Genomic DNA, 17,579 nt, shown 5'->3' with positions numbered 1-17,579 from the left:
GGGCAGAGGATATTTTTTTCCAAATTACGTTTTATAAAAATAATGAATTACGTTCTGATGTTTGTTTATTGTTCCAGACTGAACCTTGTTTGAGGTAACATTGGGTTGGATGGCAAACCCTGACCATCCTATAAATGTTTAGACTACCTAAACCCTGCGTTTTCTTCATCAGAACTGATAAGCTTAGCTTCACATATGTCACACAGAGACAATCAATCATAACCCAATGAAACCCTTTTCTATGAGCTGCGAAACCATCTTTTTGATACATTATTTTATGCAGAAAAATGATGCATGAAATAGAGATAAGAGCCTCAATACTAACATTCATCTTGCAGTTTTCTATAGCGCTCTCTCTGTTGATAAACTGGTTACCAAATTCCAAAGATAATGGTGAATAATGGTTACTTACAAATTGATAGGCTGCCTTTCAGTGTATGACTAAGAATAAGAATTCCATGAAGTTAAAGTTATTTTATCCTTAATTCAAAAGCATATGTTAGGACTAGGATTCTCCTGATACTAAAATCTTCATGCTTGCTTTGCTTATACTATGATGTGAAATTCTCGTCAAAACTATCCCTTGTTATATGAGAGCATTGACCAACTCTTAAGGTAAAATCCCAAGGTGCTGCTGATTCTTGATCCTCTTCTATAACTCTTCTCTCTGATAATGCCCAAGCTTTTCAGAATTATCCTTACGGCCTCGACATAGTGGCAACGAGAAGCTTTTCTTATCAGACACTCCTCGAAATCACTGTATCATTAAGCTCCACGGTGAAGTTGCATCCCCCGCAAAGACAGGTATGCTAAGACACGGTAACCAAAGATCATTGCTACCAGAGCACCTACTTCCCATAAGCCATCGTCTGTTTTTATCCCGTTTACTGGAGGCGTAATGTCTTGGTATTGTACTTTGAGAAGAAGCTTGTAAGTATGATAGTTGAAAGACATATAGCGGATCCAGGAAATGAACACTGGAACTTTCTGCAAAAATAAAGAAGATGATCACGACGAGTTAATATTTCTGCTCTTAAAGCTTGTAATCAGGCAGCTTATCCAAAGTAAACTCATTGCATTGATCATATGAAAGTTAGTATTTTTTATGCAGTTTTGAACTTGTGAGTAATATTTGGTTGCCTAATGCCTACCTTCACAAAATAGCCACCAGCCAGCATGAAGGTCATCACAGTTACTGAAGCCAAAGTTGTAGCCCTCTTTAAGTCCATTAGTGTGGCACCAATGGCTAGTCCAAGACCCTGTCAAAGCACCCATGCCATGGTTTTACACTCAGTCTTGAATTGTTATTGGTATGCTTTTAACTGGTGGTTGCAAATCAACATACCTGGGCGGCAATGATGCAGAGAAAAACCGTAAGCATGCTGAGGAAAAAGGGGCCGGCACTCAGTCTCAGGCCAGCCATGAAGTAGACTACCAGAAGGAAAAGTACTGGTAATATTAGATCAAGTGGAAGGTCGCTTGTAGTCCTCGCTAAAAAATATGCGCTCAATCTGTACATGTCAGCTGCTCTTTCTTTACTAAGCATGGCTCTCTCTTGAGGAAAAGTGAAGATTGCGGTAAAGACAGGAAAGAATCCCCAGAAGACAGCAATGAAGAACAATAACCCCGCCTGCAAGGTTCCATGATATGCTCATTCCAGCAAATTTTTTGTGATGATAAGTTAAGAAACAACTATTACAGTGGAACCTAGCTGTTGGTTCATGCATCACCAATTAAAAAAGCGACTATTACATAGTTTGCTATAATGAGTTTACCTGATCTTGACGGCCTCTGGTGCTTTTACTATCAGACTGCCACCACAGTAATCCCAAGATGATTGCTGTAGAAAGAACTTGGGTGATTCTCAACCAGCTAAAATAATCATGCCTTCGTTCTTTGATCCCTCTGCAGAATAAGATGCAATATTGTTGCCACCAGCTTGCCCCCCATTCCCGTTTCGAAGAAAACACTTTTAACTTAATTTCATCATCCAAGGGAAGAGGAGTCATAAGCTTCTTCTTCTCATTTTCTGCAACTCTCGACTCGTAGGCCTCGACAAGATACTACTTCCAAATGAAAACGTTATTAGGCTGATTACAGTTTTGATGCCTTTTGAGAAATTAGCTATGTGTGCTCCTTCAAAATGCTGTCTATTTACCTTGCCTTTCAGCAGACTGATAAGGGTTTGGAGGATTTTGGATAAAGATTTTATATTCATAGTGTTTTGAGCCATAGAAAACTTTACCTCATGAACGACTGCCGGTGGTGGCTTCTCGTGTCTTGTTTCAGTTTCAGAATTCCCCACTTGTACTTTGTCCTCTAATTCCGATGGCACAGATATGTCATTTATGTTCCCATTTGCAAGGTCAAGCAGAAACTCTGCTGGATTCATGGCAATGAGAGGGGAACAACCTATAGATGAGAAATAAGCCATTGCTTCCGAAGCTCTCCCGAAGTAAAGCGAACTGCCTTTCCCTAGAAGAATCAACTTGTCGAATTTGTGGAACAGTCTACTTGATGGCTGGTGGATTGTTGTTATCACAGTCTTCCCTGCCTGCAATGAGAACTCTGAAGACATTTAGAATCAAGAAAATACACACACACGCTTTCAGCTTTTGAAACTACAACATTGGCTTCAGATGTTGCATATGGGGATGTCAAACCTCGGCTATGTTTTGTAATGTTTGAACTGTCCTTAAAGCGGTTGTGGAATCCAAACCAGAGGTTGGTTCATCAAGAAAGAGAAGGGAAGGGTTGATTATGATCTCGTTGCCAATACAAACTCTTTTCCTTTCTCCCCCGGACACTCCACGGACGAATGAGCCACCTATCATGGTGTCTTGACATCTATATATGCACATCATTTGCAAGAACAAGTTATTATAGACTTAGATGTTTCTACTTGGTCAGAGATTCAATAGCAGTAGCAGAGTGAATAAGAGAGTGATTTACCTCTCCAAGCCTAACTCATATATGACATCTATGGCTCGCTTTTCCTTCTGCTGTCTCGATAAAGCCTTGGACAGTCGCAACCGGGCTGTATAGGTCAATGTTTCTTTCACTGTAAGGTGAGGAAACAGGACATCGTCTTGAGTCACGAATCCGATCCTGCCACATACGCATGTTTTTCATCACAGATGATGAGCAGAAAGGTTAAGTAGGTTCAACAGGGAATTAAATTTACTTTGAATGGAACTTAAGAAATCAACACAAAGTGCAGTTGATGAAGAGTGAACAAAGTTTGAGAGTCCTACTTGCTTTTGAGGAATTTGGAGTAGGGTTGATCATTGTATGTGACTGAACCACGTACAGTGGACTGAATTAACCTGCCACCAAGCAGATTAAGAAGTGTGGTCTTCCCACTTCCTGAAGGTCCCATAAGTGCCAGAACTTCCCCAGGACTTACAGCACCGGTGATTCCATTCAATATATCCCTCTCTTCAGAAGTTGTCATTCCTTTGGTGATCACCTTGTAAGTCACATCACTGAACTGCACGATTTCAGGAAAACAAGTAAACCTTCATTAATTAAATTCATTGGTACTCATCCGAATATCCTCGTAATAATTACCCTTCTTTGGTACTTGAACTTCGGATACTGGTGCATTTGGAGGGTCATATCTCCGTATCCATTTCCATGTAATTTTGGTTTTATGCATGTTAAACTTCGAATACAATCCTCCATGTTCTTGTTTCAAGATCCGAAGATGCTGGTGCAGATTAAAAGAGGAATAAATGCAGGGGGAAAAGATCCTGCATGTTCAGAAAGTGTTACCTTTAGATATATTGGCAAAGTAGGTTCTGTCTGAAATTTCGGCTTACAGGTGCCAGCTTCAATGTCTTCAGCTGCAATGAAAATTTACTTGAGGCTTAAGAGATCTTATATGTGAAAATGGTTTTGCTTGGTGATTCGTCGCTTAACATCTAATATCGACTGAATACTAGAAACCTCTGCTATTGCAGTTATGTTGATGAGATTACCCTAACATTTTTATTACAGTTACCTTATCATATACCTACACCATAGTCAATAAAGTAAAGCTCAACTAAGATATCTAAATGAGGTACCAAATAACAAAACGTAAAAGTATATTTATTGATGATATATCTCACCATTGTCATTGCTGAATGTGCTCATTGTAGAAGAAGATTTTGCAATAAAGATAATAAAGGTAGAGAGAGGGGATAAAATAGAAAACGGTGGAGAAATTTCTTTTTTTTTTTTTTGGACAATGATTAATAATATGGGAAAATTTAAAAAAAACAATAAAAATAATAATGCATCTCTTTTTTAATCAAATACGCGTAATCTTTCATAATGATTCATTTTCAATGTATATATTTTGGTCCAATTTCAATCAGTTAGTCACAACATTGGAACCAAAAAGTCTAAAACTGTATGTACATGTGGAAGTAACATTTAGGTGAGTGAGTGTGGGCGAAATTGGAGAAACCAAAGAGATCCTTCCCTGTGAAAGAAGCAAGTTGTACAACTACAAACATGGGTCCAATTTGTACCATCAAATTATTAATTAGTGTGATGTTATCCACAACAATTCTTTCTACATGATGACCCCACACTTTGTTTATTTTGATTCAGATTTATGTAATCAAATAATTTTACTTATTCAATAATTTAATTAAACATTTATTTATGGTTAAAAATACTGGAATAAATGTATATATATTTTATATTGAATTTTAAAAAAATATTTTTTTTCCATGTAATTAAAATAACACACATTCTAGACTTGACCTACGGTCTACTATCAAACCATATATCTCCCATAGATGAGGAGTTTGATGTGATGCTTCATAAATTTTTTTTAATACATGTTAAGATTATTTAAGTATTCAATTTTTTTAAAAAAATAATTAATTAAAATTTATGAAGAGTTGTGAGTAACACCATTTTACTTTATTTAAAAAAAACAAAATTTTAATTATTTAAATGAGTTCGTGTATATTTAACTCAGTGACATCGATTATAATATAAAAGAATATAAATATACACTTACGAATATCGTCGTCGCTGAAGGGTTTGGAATCAGTGATTTCATCAGGTGGGACGGTGAAGCCAGTGAAGGAAAAAGATAAGCCCAAGCTAGCGCTAGAGGCGCGGCTGAGAGCAGCCCCGTTGCTCAACTCTTCCACGTCCATCTTCACCTGAGCACTTCTAGCCTTCCTAATGTGGGTGTTATTGTTGTTACCGCCGCTGCTCCGCCCCGGCGATGCACCCACCACCATCCGCTGGCTTGACTTCCGCGACAGAGTTCCCATGTTTTCCGATGTTATCGGTGCATCTTCATTTTGCATCGTTGGTGACTTGGACGTCGGCGTCGCCGCCGCCTGCGTCTCAATCACCAGTTGCTCCGATTGTGTTCGAGCTAAAGTTGTCGAATTCATCGATTTCTCCATACAGAAAACAACTGCAAGAGCATATAACACTAAGTTTTAACGTCTTCTTGATGCTTTTGGCCAAAAAAAAAATTTGCAGATGATGGAAAGGAGGAAATGTATGGCAAGGATGGGTTGCCACATGAACTGGGGTAACTAACATATGACAAATTCCAAAGAATCACGAAAAAGAAAAACTTAATATAGGTACGAAATTATTTCTTTAATTTAACTATTTTTTGCAAATTTATAATGTTGGTTTTCTAGTTCATCATCATGTTGAGGCCAAAAAAATAACCCAATTCTTTTGTTTGTTTGATGAGAAAAATCCATAGAGAAAAACACTTTCATTGGAACAGGAACGTGCTTTGGGAAAGCACAGAGTTCTTCCAATGAAAAATGATGATAATTTAGTTTTGAATTTTTCATGAAATTAATATTAAGATCTACCTTTTTCGGGGTAAACCAGAGGAAGAGCGAAAAGCTGAAGGAAAAGAAAAAAAAAAAAAACAACAACAACAGTTTATGCCTTATGTTTGGAGCTTTGATGTGCTTCAACTGTAATGACCCTCTCAGCATACCATTAGTACTTATAAGGTGCAATTAAAGAAGCGGAAGATTTAAATTACGGAAACACCCTTGAACTTTTCCAACTTTACAAATACAGCCATATAATCCAATAATTTTGTGATAATAACTTCTTCACTTTGATTAATTAATAATATAAGATACGTATGTGTGTAGCAGCATCCATCACTCCCCATTGGGTGTTGTATTTTTATCGTACACGTGTATATCTAGCAGCTCTTTTTATATGGAAATTTTCTTTTTTCTAAAATATATATATATTAGTTTGATGTTAACTTTCAAGGTTTTTTTTAAGTAAATTCATTGGTTCATTCGATGAATGGAATTATATAAATTAGGGGAAAAAATAACAAACACTCATGGTAGATGATGAAGGACAAGTTTTATCATTACAATAAAAGTTTTAGCCTCAGTATCAATAGAACATCGTGATACGTTGACAATTGGCTTTGTCACAACTCAAATACGATATATTTGGAGTGACTGCAAGTATTTAATACGATAAGAAAATCTTAATAAACAAGAAAATGAAAAATAAAAGTTTGAATATTTTAATAATTAAAACTTGAGACTTTTTTAAGTTTCTAATTTATAGATAATAAAAAAATAAAATAAATTAGTTTATGAAATGAAAAAGATGAAATGAAATTTGTTTAGGTGATTTTTGGGTGGATGGTTTGGGACGATTGGTGAAATACTTCATACCTGGTTTTATCGTTAGGTCCGAGTTACAATGTGTTACATTCGTTGCCAGAGCAACTACGATCAATTCACAGTTCAATTTATAACATAAAAAATCCCAATATAAGTTAAATATGAATATAAATTGTTTTGTGTTTATTTTCGAGTCTTATACGAGCTTACAAAAGCTCTATTGCTAACCTAAGGTCGAATTAGGACCAAATTGTAACAATTTAAAATTGTTGGGTTGACGTCACAATGTTGAGGTTTCCTCATCGCAACATGACTCTCTATTTGGTGCTCGTCATGACCTCGAGTAACGATATCACCACTTAAAGTTTTGTTGTTTCTCATCGCGACTTCAGAAATTTAATCACATACCTGTATTAAAAAAGGACCATTTTGAAACAAGTTTAACATACCTGTATTAACCCATATAATCTCATTTAAAACTAAAAAACACTATTACAATAGCATAAAAGGCAAAACATACTTGATGGAAATTTAATCACACCACATTTCTATTTTTTTTATGTGTTATGGTTAGTTTGTTGACTCCTATTTTTAGCAAATTTGTTAGTCAAATAAGTTTGTTTAATCTTTATGGAATTATTCTATTTTCATTAGCCTGTTAGTGGAGAATCTTATTTCCACGATTTAATTTCTCTATAGGCCTATATAAAGGCATAATTGTTGAAATTAATAATAGTGAATTGATTTTGGTTATCTTCCTCTCTTATGTTAAGTACTGCTTTAAATTTTTTTATATCAGTGATATCAGAGCTAGGTTTAGAGTGTTTTGTGTTGTGTTCTAGATACGATGTCGCAACATTCAAGTGATTCCAATAGATTTGTTCAACCTGCTATTCCTCGCTTTGATGGTCATTACAATCATTGGAGCATGTTCATGGAAAATTTCTTAAGGTTAAAAGTATATTGGTCTGTTGTTGAGGATGGAATCTAAGAGCTAGAAGCTGGAACTAGTTTGATAGATACACAGAAGATGGAGATTGATGCACCAAAGCTAAAAGATTTGAAGGTAAAAAAATTATTTGTTCCAAGCAATTGATCGTTCAATCCTTGAAATGATTCTTTGCAAGGATACGACAAAACATATTTGGGACTCAATGAAAAAGAAGTATCAAGGCAATGTAAGGGCAAAGCGTGTACTGCTTAAACGTTACGAGGGGAATTTGAGAATTTGTGCATGAAGCCAAAAGAGACTATTTCAGATTATTTCTCCAAAACAATGACAATTGTCGTACTCATGGAGAACAACTTGGAGATGTTGCTGTTATTGAAAAAATTTTACGATCCTTATTGCCGAAATATAATTTTATTGTTTACTCAATTGAGGAATCAAAAGACCTCGATGTTTTTTCTATTGATGAGTTAGAGAACTTATTAGTGATTCATGAGTTAAAATTTGTTTTACAAGAGAGTGAGGAGCAAGCACTGCAGGCACTATTGACTCACAAAAATTCTGGGCATGGTAACAACAAATGAAGGGGAAGAAGCGTCGATGAGATGAGAAATGTTTAGGATCATCGCATACCTGATAAGAAGCAAAAAGCTATAGACAAATCCTAGATTAAATGTTTTCGATGTCACAGGTTTGCTCATTATCGTAGTGAATGCTATACCAACCTGAATTGAAACAGTGACGGAGGTCGATGTCGAGGCCATTAAAGAGGGAATGGTAGAGGCTGTGGCAGAGAAAAGGTAAATTTTGCAGCAACAACTGATGAAGAGAAAGAGTAAGAAGGTACCCTATTAATAATATGTGATTCGAATAAGGAGACTCGAAAGAATTTATGGTATCTTGATACAAGTTGTAGCAATCATATGTGTGGAGACCAATCAGCATTCTCTGAGCTCGATGAGACATTTCAAACAACAGTAATGTTTGGTGATAACTCTCTCGTTACTGTCCAAGGACGAGGAAAGGTAAAAATCCAAACAAAGTTCTCATCTGTCCAAAGTATTTCTAATGTTTTCTATGTTCCGGATCTAAAGAAAAATTTACTTAGCGTGGGTCAGTGATGGTTGTTAAACTAACTAAAAATTTGACTTAAGCCAAGCGCACCTATCGAAAAGTAGTATGGTTATGGTGAGACCGGAAATATCGTATCCACAAGAAAGTACTAGTAATTACTATTTTTTATTATCTAGCCTAAAATTTAAAGTGTGTTTTTAAACTAAACTAATTATCTAATTTAACTAAGATTACGACAGAGATGCAAGTTGGAAAATGCTTTTGAAAAACCGATTAAGAAGACAATACCCAAGAAAGAATCCACCTAGACTTCACTTATTACTTTGACTTAGACGATTTATTCACTTGACTTATTCCGTAGAAATCCCTGATTTACCTTAATATCCCTTTCGAGACTAAAAACAACTGACTCTAGGTTGATTAATTGAAATCTCTTCCTAATTAAAACCCCTATTGTCGCATTAATTCGATCTATGGATTCCCTTATTAGATTTGACTCTAATCCGGAAAATTTATGTCGTCCTATCTCTAGGATTGCATGCAGCTCCGCTTAATTATGAATAATCTACTCTTAAACAGGGACTTTTCCTCCACTGAATAAGCACATCAAAAACCTGAATTAATATTTTAAAATATTAAAGCGAGGATTAAAACTCACAATTAAGAATAAGAACAAGTATTTATCATATAAATCAAAGTGTAATAAGATTCGTCTTAGGTTTCATCTCCCTTAGGTATTTAGGGAGTTTAGTTCATAATAATAATGGAAAACATCTCAAAGTTTGGAAAACAACAAAACATAAAGAAACCCAAAGAACTTCTAGGAAATTGGATGAAAATCTTCAGTCTTGATGTAGATCCTGGCTTCGAGGTGATTCCGATGGCTGTTCTCGAATATTTTCTCCTCTAACTCTGCGTGTCCCCTTTAATCCTCTTCTAGGGTGTTTATATAGGCTTTAGAATGCTTCAAAACCCTCAAAAGTGGCCTTTTTCCGAGTAGAACTAGACTTGGGCTCGACAGGGACACGGCCGTGTGCAAGTGCTCAAACCGTGTGCAATTCTGACTTGGATTGATGTCAACACGGCCATGACACACAGGCGTGTGGTTTGGGTTACCCGTGTGGAAGTGCCTAAGCTGTGTGAAACACTGTTTTAAGCCCAATTTGTCCGTTTTTGGCCCGTTTCTCGCTCTTTTTGCTATCTTTAGTTCTCTTGAGTATAAAACATGAAATTAAAAGATTAGGAGCATCAAATTCACTAAAACCAAGGAAAAATCATTCATAAATATGTCAAGCATGGGGTAAAAATATGTATAGATTACGATTTATCAAACATCCCCACACTTAAGCATTTGCTTGTCCTCAACCAAAATCCTCAACTCACAATCAAAATAAATTCTTCTCAACTTATAATTCTCATCAATAATGATTCAAAATAATCCACAAGCAGTCATACATTGAAAATTTAACTAAAAGAACATTAAAGTTTCAAATAGTCAAAGTTGAGCATTTCAATCATAAAATTATAGGCATCCCCCTTTATCTAAGTAATTATCTTTAATTCCAAATTGACATTAATTGACATCCTCACAAAGGTTCACTCAAATCACCCATTGTGTTTAAGGTTCAATGATTAAGCATACATTAGTCAAACACGAAAAGTTATTACCATAGGCTTGCATGAAAATCGAATCTCCACCACTATAAATGAGATGATACACAAATCAAAAGGTCTTTAAAGGGTTGTAACGGGGCTTTGGGTTAAAGGTGTGGATACAAGCTGAAAAAAATGTTAGAATCAAGATTAAATTGATAAATTACCTAACTGGAAAAATAACTAACATCAATTAAATAAACATAAGCTTCTTCTCAGAATATGGAATTAAATACTTACGCTCAAAAACAAAAAATTACTACCAATATGCATATATGTTTTTTTTTAAGAACAAGAACAAATACAAGTATAAGAGGAAATTATAAGATTCGAAGAAAATAGTTAGGCAATTAACCAAATCAAATCTCGACAAAAAGGGACTCAATAAATTAAGAAAAATTCTAAACAAATCAAAAAGTATGATATAGGGGTTACAATTTAGGGTAAATTTAAAAAAAAATAGTTTGTTAAGCTCAAAGGGGTTCACTAAGGGTTAATTATGAGGGTAGGCTTTTTATGTGGTAAATGGGTTAAAACTTAAGTGCCTTTATCATTTTAGTATATTAAATCAAAGGTGTGGTCTTGACATGTATAATCGATGCAAGTTCTAGAATAACAATTTAATGTTGACACACTCATAACCAATAAAATCAGTGAGCAAGAAAGATATATGCTTTTAAAATGCTCAAAATCTCACGAAAATTATGGGTATTTGATGTCAATCCTTTAAATTCAGAACTTCAAGATAATACCTCAATTCAGGTAAACAACCTAGCAATTTTAATTCTCAAAAATTTCAACTTATCGTACTTTTTTCTCTAATGTCTTAAAGTTTAAACAATCAATGCACAGTTACTTATGATTTAATTCAAAACATATCAATAAAAATCATAGATCAATCAAAATTTACTCCAATAATGATATGAGAAAATTATTTGAGAACAAGATAAAAATTCAGGGATTTTCTGATAATCACATAGATAACCTCCCCACACTTAAGATGTACATTGTCCTCAATGTACAAAGATAGTTAATAACAATATAAGTATAATATTAGAAGAGAGGGAGAGAAGCGAAACTACCCTAAATATTTAGATGAGATCCTTGGAGTAGCGAGAACAAGAATTGTAGAGAAAGCCAAATAAAAGGCATGATTCTGAGTTACTAATAAGAAAATAAACACCACTGTGGAAGAGAATTAAGGGATAATTCGATAATAATCATAAAGATAAGCAGAGTTTAAATTATAAAACATAAGTCTTCAAAAATAAATAAGACACAATAAAATTTAAATAAAAATAAAAAAAAAGTAATAGTATAATAAAGGGACTCAAAGGTCTCCATCATCAGAGTCGTGGGCCGGTGGCTTTGGAGAAGAGATATGGAGGTGATGGCAAATCTATAGGAGAGTAGCATCGATGCTGTCGAATCGCTCAAAACACTACTACTCAAAACGAGTGAATCGCTCGGATAAATCTGTCAAACTGGCAGCAAGAGGTTGGTGACGCGATGGTGGTGGTGGAGGTAGGTCCTCGTGAGAGGGAGAAACATCGTCAGTAATGTCCTCTAGCTCGTCTTGGTCAGTAGAGTGGACGAGTCTGTACTGAGGAGGGTCGACTCCACGATGTTGCTCTATCATCCGCATTGGATCATACTGGAAATTCCCTGCGAAAACATCTGGCCAACTAATGTGAGTGTCGATGACATCTCTGGAGTGTCGAAGAGACCGAAATGTCGAGTGAGGCGAGTCACGTAAGGGCTAAGGCAAATGGGGCCCTTCCTATGGTGATCCGTCTGGTGGCGAAATGTGAGGGCGATAAAATTCATGCTCTATAGGAAGTACGCATCGGTGGTGCTAACTACTCCAGTGCTCTCTCTCCTCCCAGTCAAAGTATGAGCCAAGATGGCATGGATATAGCGCAGTGCTGGAAGGAGAGAAGTCGCTTTCGAGCGACTTGCGTCATAGGGAACTGTGTTCGCCGTAAGGTCAGTCCAACAGTAAGATGATGAATAGTGTATGTGACGGTGAAGTTGTAGAAAATTCTCTGAAGCCATGAACTCCTCCGTGTAAAGGCCCAAAGCAGCTCCAAATTCGGGTACACTCATATACCTGACAAGTCTACCAAGTCTAAAAATGATAGTACCAGCCTTGTCATGTGTGTTCATCACGTGCTGTAGGTGGAAAGTAGTGCAGAACTCTAATGTCAGCTCTGAATATGTGGGCTCGATGATTGCAAAGAACCGATCCTATTGGGCGGTATCCAGATGAAATCGAACGAGGTGAGCAAATTGGACCTACTCCAAAGTGGCCCAGTCAATACATCGGCCCACTCCTAATGGTCGTACACGTAGTAGCTGAAACAGGTCGTCTTGTGGGCTGGAGGAGAATCGAAGCAGTGGGTGGCGAGCTTCGATCAAAGCACCTGAGGAGATTGCGCCAGGACCCTTCCGCTTTTTTGAAGCGGGAACGGCAATTTTCTTGCCTCGTGTGTTTGTCATTATAGGCCTACAAAAAAATAGAAGTTAAATATCACCAAATATTGAACCATGAGTCAACAGAAATAAAATTCTAAAGTAATAAAGCTATAGTCCTAAAAAGAAGATTCTCTAACACTAACTATAAAAAAGACTAGAATAATAGAATAATCGAATAAAAACAAAAAGTATGAAAGCATAAAAATGAAACAAGAATCGATGGAAGCTAGTACTAATACTAATCAAATAGAAATAAAGCTGACAAATCAGAGAACTAATAAAGTAATAGTAATAATCATAAAAAATAATCATAAAAATGCTAACATAATAGAATGAAAAATAACAAAAATAATAAGGAGAAAAAAAACTAAGTAAAGAAAATAAACTAAAATTAAAATAGAAGAATGACTAAAAAATAACAAAGGAATAAATAACTAAAACAGTTGAGGGTAAGAGAGGAAACCCAAAAATAGTGGTCGGGGTGTGCACGGTGGTACATAGAGCTGTTGATCGAAGTTGGTGCAATTGCCAACGGTGGGGGGGAGGGGCAGGACACGAGCGTAGGGAGATAGACCGTGTGGCGCGATGTAGGGGCGTGGGGGTATGGCGGCTAAGAAGGGAGAATTGAGGAAGAAGACAAAGGGAAAAAATTAGGGTTTGGGGGGTTTTAAAAAGGGGCACTGTTGTGTAAGGCCCGTGTTGGGCCACACGGCCGTGCCATACGCCCTTGTGGCTCGCGTCCAGCCCGTGTTTATCGCGAAATTTCAATGTCTAATCGTCACACGGCCTGAGGACACGCCCGTGTGGCGGTCCCGTGTGGTTCACACGGTCGTATCGCATTGTCGTGTGCGATGTTATTCGCTTCCTCCACGCCCGTGTGGTACCCCACACGCCCGTGTATTCGAACATACGACTGTGTGCCTTGCCCGTGTGGCTCCCTTACTTATTTAAAATTTGAAAAATTAACTTCAATTTTCACACGGCCTAGGACACGCCCGTGTGTCCAGGCTGTGTTCTTCACATGGCCGTGTCGCACGGCCGTGTGGCTCGATACTTGAAAAATTTTTAACTCGTGTGTCCAGGCCGTGTGGGCCACTGTACCTGCACAAAAAATACTAAAAATAGCTAAAATAAACTAGTTAGTGATGTTAGTACTCGGGTTGCCTCTCGAGAAGAGCTTATTTAGAGTCTAAGCTGGACTTACCTATCATTCGCATGATTACGGCGGATTGAGGAGTTGGAACTCCTCACTTCTGCTATCAATTTTACCAAAATAAGGTCTGAGTCGAGTATTATTTACCTTAAAAGTTTCAAATTTAGTATGTGTTACCTCGACTGTACCATGTGGGAAGATGTTTATTACCGTGAAGGGAGTCGCTCCCTTTATATTGTGCTCTAAAGTTATAATTCGGGGGTCCTTTTCATCTAACAATATTTTATCCCCAACTTTAATGTACTTTGTTTCATCCCTACACTCATCGTGGTGTCTCTATGATTTTTCGTATGCTTTTGGTTTCTTCTTGACATGTGTTCGCCATTCACCTAGTTTATCGATTTGAAGCCTTCGTTTTTCGTGAGTCGCTCTATTTTTGTGGCATGGATTAGAATGATGCTCCATCACGTTCTTCCTAGGACACTCCTACAAAGAAGTTTGAGTTGTAACATTATTAACTGAATCATCTCAATTACTAGATATTTTAGCAGAATCACGAGCTTGGAGATTAATCGTGTCATCACCTATACGAAGTATCAATTTACCTGTGCTAACATCAATGATAGACCTAGCAGTTGCTGAAAAGGGTCTTCCTAAAATTAAAGGTACATCACTATCCTCATCCATATCTAAGACAACAAAGTCAACTGGAATATAAATTTATCAATTTTGACCAGCACGTCTTCAATAATAACTCTAGGAAATCTAATTGTTTTATCTGCTAATTGAATGCTTATCCTAGTTTGTTTGGGTTTCCCAAGACCGAGTTGTTTAAACATTTTATAGGGCATGACATTAATACTTGCCCCTAAATCAGCCAAAGCATTGTTAACATTTAAACTACCAATTAAACAAGGAATCGTAAAACTCCCTGGATCTTTCAACTTGTTGGGTAGCTTATTCTGTAGAATGGCTGAGTAAACTGTGTTCAACTCCACATACGACGCCTCATCCAACTTCCGTTTATTTACTAAGAGCTCCTTTAAAAATTTAACTGCGTTTGGCATCTGCGGAAGGGCTTTAAGAAACGGTAAGTTAATATGTAATTTCTTTAATAATTTAAAGAATTTACCAAATTGTTCGTCCATGTGGTCTTTTCTTGTCGCCTTAGGGTATGGCATACGGGGTTTATACTCTTTACTTACATCAACCTTACCGTTATCTACCACATGGTCTTACCTTGGTTTCGGTTTATCCTCAACTAACCCTTCATTATTGTGTACGGTAATGGCATGAAGTTGCTCTTTTGGGTTAGTTTCAGTGTTGCTTGGTAGGCTACCTTGTGGTCGTTTAAAGATCAACTTAGCAAGCTATCCTATTTGAGTTTCGAGCCCTTAAATCGACGCTTGCTGATTCTTAAACACTGTTTCGGTATTCTGAAAACGAGTTTCTGACACCGAGATGAATTTTGTGAGTATCTCTTCAAGGTTCTGTTTTTTTTCCTGCTGGTAAGGTGGTTGTTGAAAACTTGGGGGATGTTGTGGCCTTTGATTTCCTTGACCACCCCACGAGAAATTCGGATAGTTCCTCCAACCTGCATTATAAGTGTTATTGTATGGGTTATTTTGAGGTCTAGAATTATTATTACCCATATAGTGGACTTGTTCCCCATTGATGCTAGGGTTAAGGTTGGATAATCTGTGTGTACTCCTCCTCCACTTGAATCACACCTCATCACTGGATGTACCTGAGTAGAACTATACAACTCGTCCATCTTTTTATTTAAAAGTTTTACCTGGTTAGATAGCATAGTAACCGTGTCGAGGTTGAAAACACCGATAGCTTTCGTCGGTTCGTTCTCATGACTTGCCACTGATAGTTATTCAATGATATCTCTTCAACAAATTCATAAGCCGCTTCAGGTGTTTTGTTGTTCAATGTTCCACCGGCGGCTGCGTCGATCAGTTGCCTTGTTGAAGGGTTCACACCATTGTAAAACGTCTGACCCTGCAGCCATAGAGGTAACCCATGGTGAGGACACCTTTTTAATAAGCCTTGTATCTCTCCCATGCATCATACAGAGTTTTTAGATCCATCTTCACAAAAGAAGAGATATCATTCCTCAATTTAGTCATTTTAGCCGGCGAAAAATATTTAAGTAAAAATTTTTCGGTCATTTGTTCCTAAGTAGTGATTAACCCTTATGGTAACGAGTGTAACCACTGTTTAGCTTTGTTCCTCAATGAGAATGGAAACAACCGAAGGCGAATGGCATTGTTAGAGACGCCATTGATCTTAAAAGTGTCGCAAAATTCCAAAAAATTCACCAAATGAGTGTTTGGATCCCCGTCCTGCAAACCATCAAACTGAACAAATTGTTGTATCATTTGAATTGTGTTAGGTTTCAGTTAAAAATTATTTACAGCAATAGCAGGTCTAACTATACTCGATTCAGCTCCTGTTAAAGTAGGTTTCACATAACCATACATAGCACGAGGAGCAGGATCTTGATTTACTGGGTTTGCAACAGTCACAAGAGGTAACGGATTATTTTGATTATCAGCCATCTCCTTGGTTGTGGTTTGAATTTCGTCTTCTTGTCCTTCCTCTATGTATCGTAGGCTTCGCCTTATTTCTCATCAGTTTCTGCGAGCTGTGCTTTCGATCTCACTGTAAAAAAGTAGGGGCCCTGACAAATTTCTTCTAATCATAAACTATAAAAACCTGCCAGAAGTAAAATAAAAGAAATTTTATTAATTTAAGAAAAATTAAAAATTAAATTAAATTGCAATAAAAAAATGGCTAAAGTAATAAAAATTAAGCGTTCCTAACATCTTAGTCCCCGGCAATGGCGCCAAAAACTTGATGGTCGTTAAACTAACTAAAAATTCGACTTAAGGCAAGCGCACCTATCGAACAGTAGTATAGTTATGGTGAGATCGAAAATATCGTATCCACAAGGACTAAAAGTACTAGTAATTACTACCTTTTTATTATCTAGCCTAAAATTTAAAGTGTGTTTTTAAACTAAACTAATTATCTAATTTAACTAAGATTACGACAGAGATGAAAGTTGGAAAATACTTTTGAAAAATCGATTGAGAAGAAAGTACCCAAGAAAGAATCCACCTAGACTTCACTTATTACCTTTGACTTAGACGATTTATTCACTTGGCTTATTCCGTAGAAATCCCTGATTTACCTTAAGATCCCTTTCGAGACTAAAAACAACTGACTCTAGATTGATTAATTGAAATCTTTTTCTAATTAAAACCTCTATTGTCGCATTAACTCGATCTATGGATTCCCTCATTAGATTTGACTCTAATCCGACAGATTTATGTCGTCCTATCTCTAGGATTGCATGCAACTCTGCTTAATTATGAATGATCTACTCTTAAACAGGGACTTTTTCTCCGCTAAATAAGCACATCAAAAACCTGAATTAATATCCTAAAATATTAAAGCAAGGATTAAAACTCACAATTAAGAATAAGAATAAGTATTTATCATATAAATCAAAGAGTAATAAGATTCGTATTACGTTTCATCTTCCTTAGGTATTTAGGGAGTTTAGTTCATAATAATAATGGAAAACATTTCAAAGTTTAGAAAACAACAAAACATAAAGAAACCT

At 36.5% G+C, this 17,579-nt stretch overlaps 1 protein-coding gene and 1 non-coding gene across 2 annotated transcripts; one reads left to right on the top strand and one right to left on the bottom strand.

Moving 5' to 3' along the window:
• Window positions 1-219: 219 nt before the first annotated feature.
• Window positions 220-5,974, bottom strand: LOC107889460 (ABC transporter G family member 22). Its single transcript, XM_041076636.1, has 11 exons — window positions 5,847-5,974; window positions 5,018-5,428; window positions 3,775-3,845; window positions 3,255-3,490; window positions 2,953-3,108; window positions 2,664-2,847; window positions 2,246-2,554; window positions 1,776-2,063; window positions 1,346-1,630; window positions 1,152-1,259; window positions 220-987 (listed from the first exon to the last, which is right to left on the bottom strand). Exons 2-11 carry the CDS (start codon window positions 5,415-5,417, stop codon window positions 766-768), a joined length of 2,259 nt encoding a protein of 752 aa, XP_040932570.1. The 5' UTR covers window positions 5,418-5,428; window positions 5,847-5,974; the 3' UTR covers window positions 220-765.
• A 9,991-nt stretch (window positions 5,975-15,965) lies between these two features.
• On the top strand, window positions 15,966-16,071 carry LOC121207477 (small nucleolar RNA R71). Its single transcript, XR_005902566.1, has one exon. It is a non-coding gene; the product is annotated as a small nucleolar RNA R71 (small nucleolar RNA).
• The last annotated feature ends 1,508 nt before the right edge of the window (window positions 16,072-17,579 follow it).

The sequence above is a fragment of the Gossypium hirsutum genome, chromosome A09, assembly GCF_007990345.1.
Source record: "Gossypium hirsutum isolate 1008001.06 chromosome A09, Gossypium_hirsutum_v2.1, whole genome shotgun sequence".
NCBI classification, from domain to species: Eukaryota; Viridiplantae; Streptophyta; class Magnoliopsida; order Malvales; family Malvaceae; genus Gossypium; species Gossypium hirsutum.
Note: the sequence above shows the minus strand (reverse complement) of the source record. Positions and strands in the feature narration are given on the sequence as shown.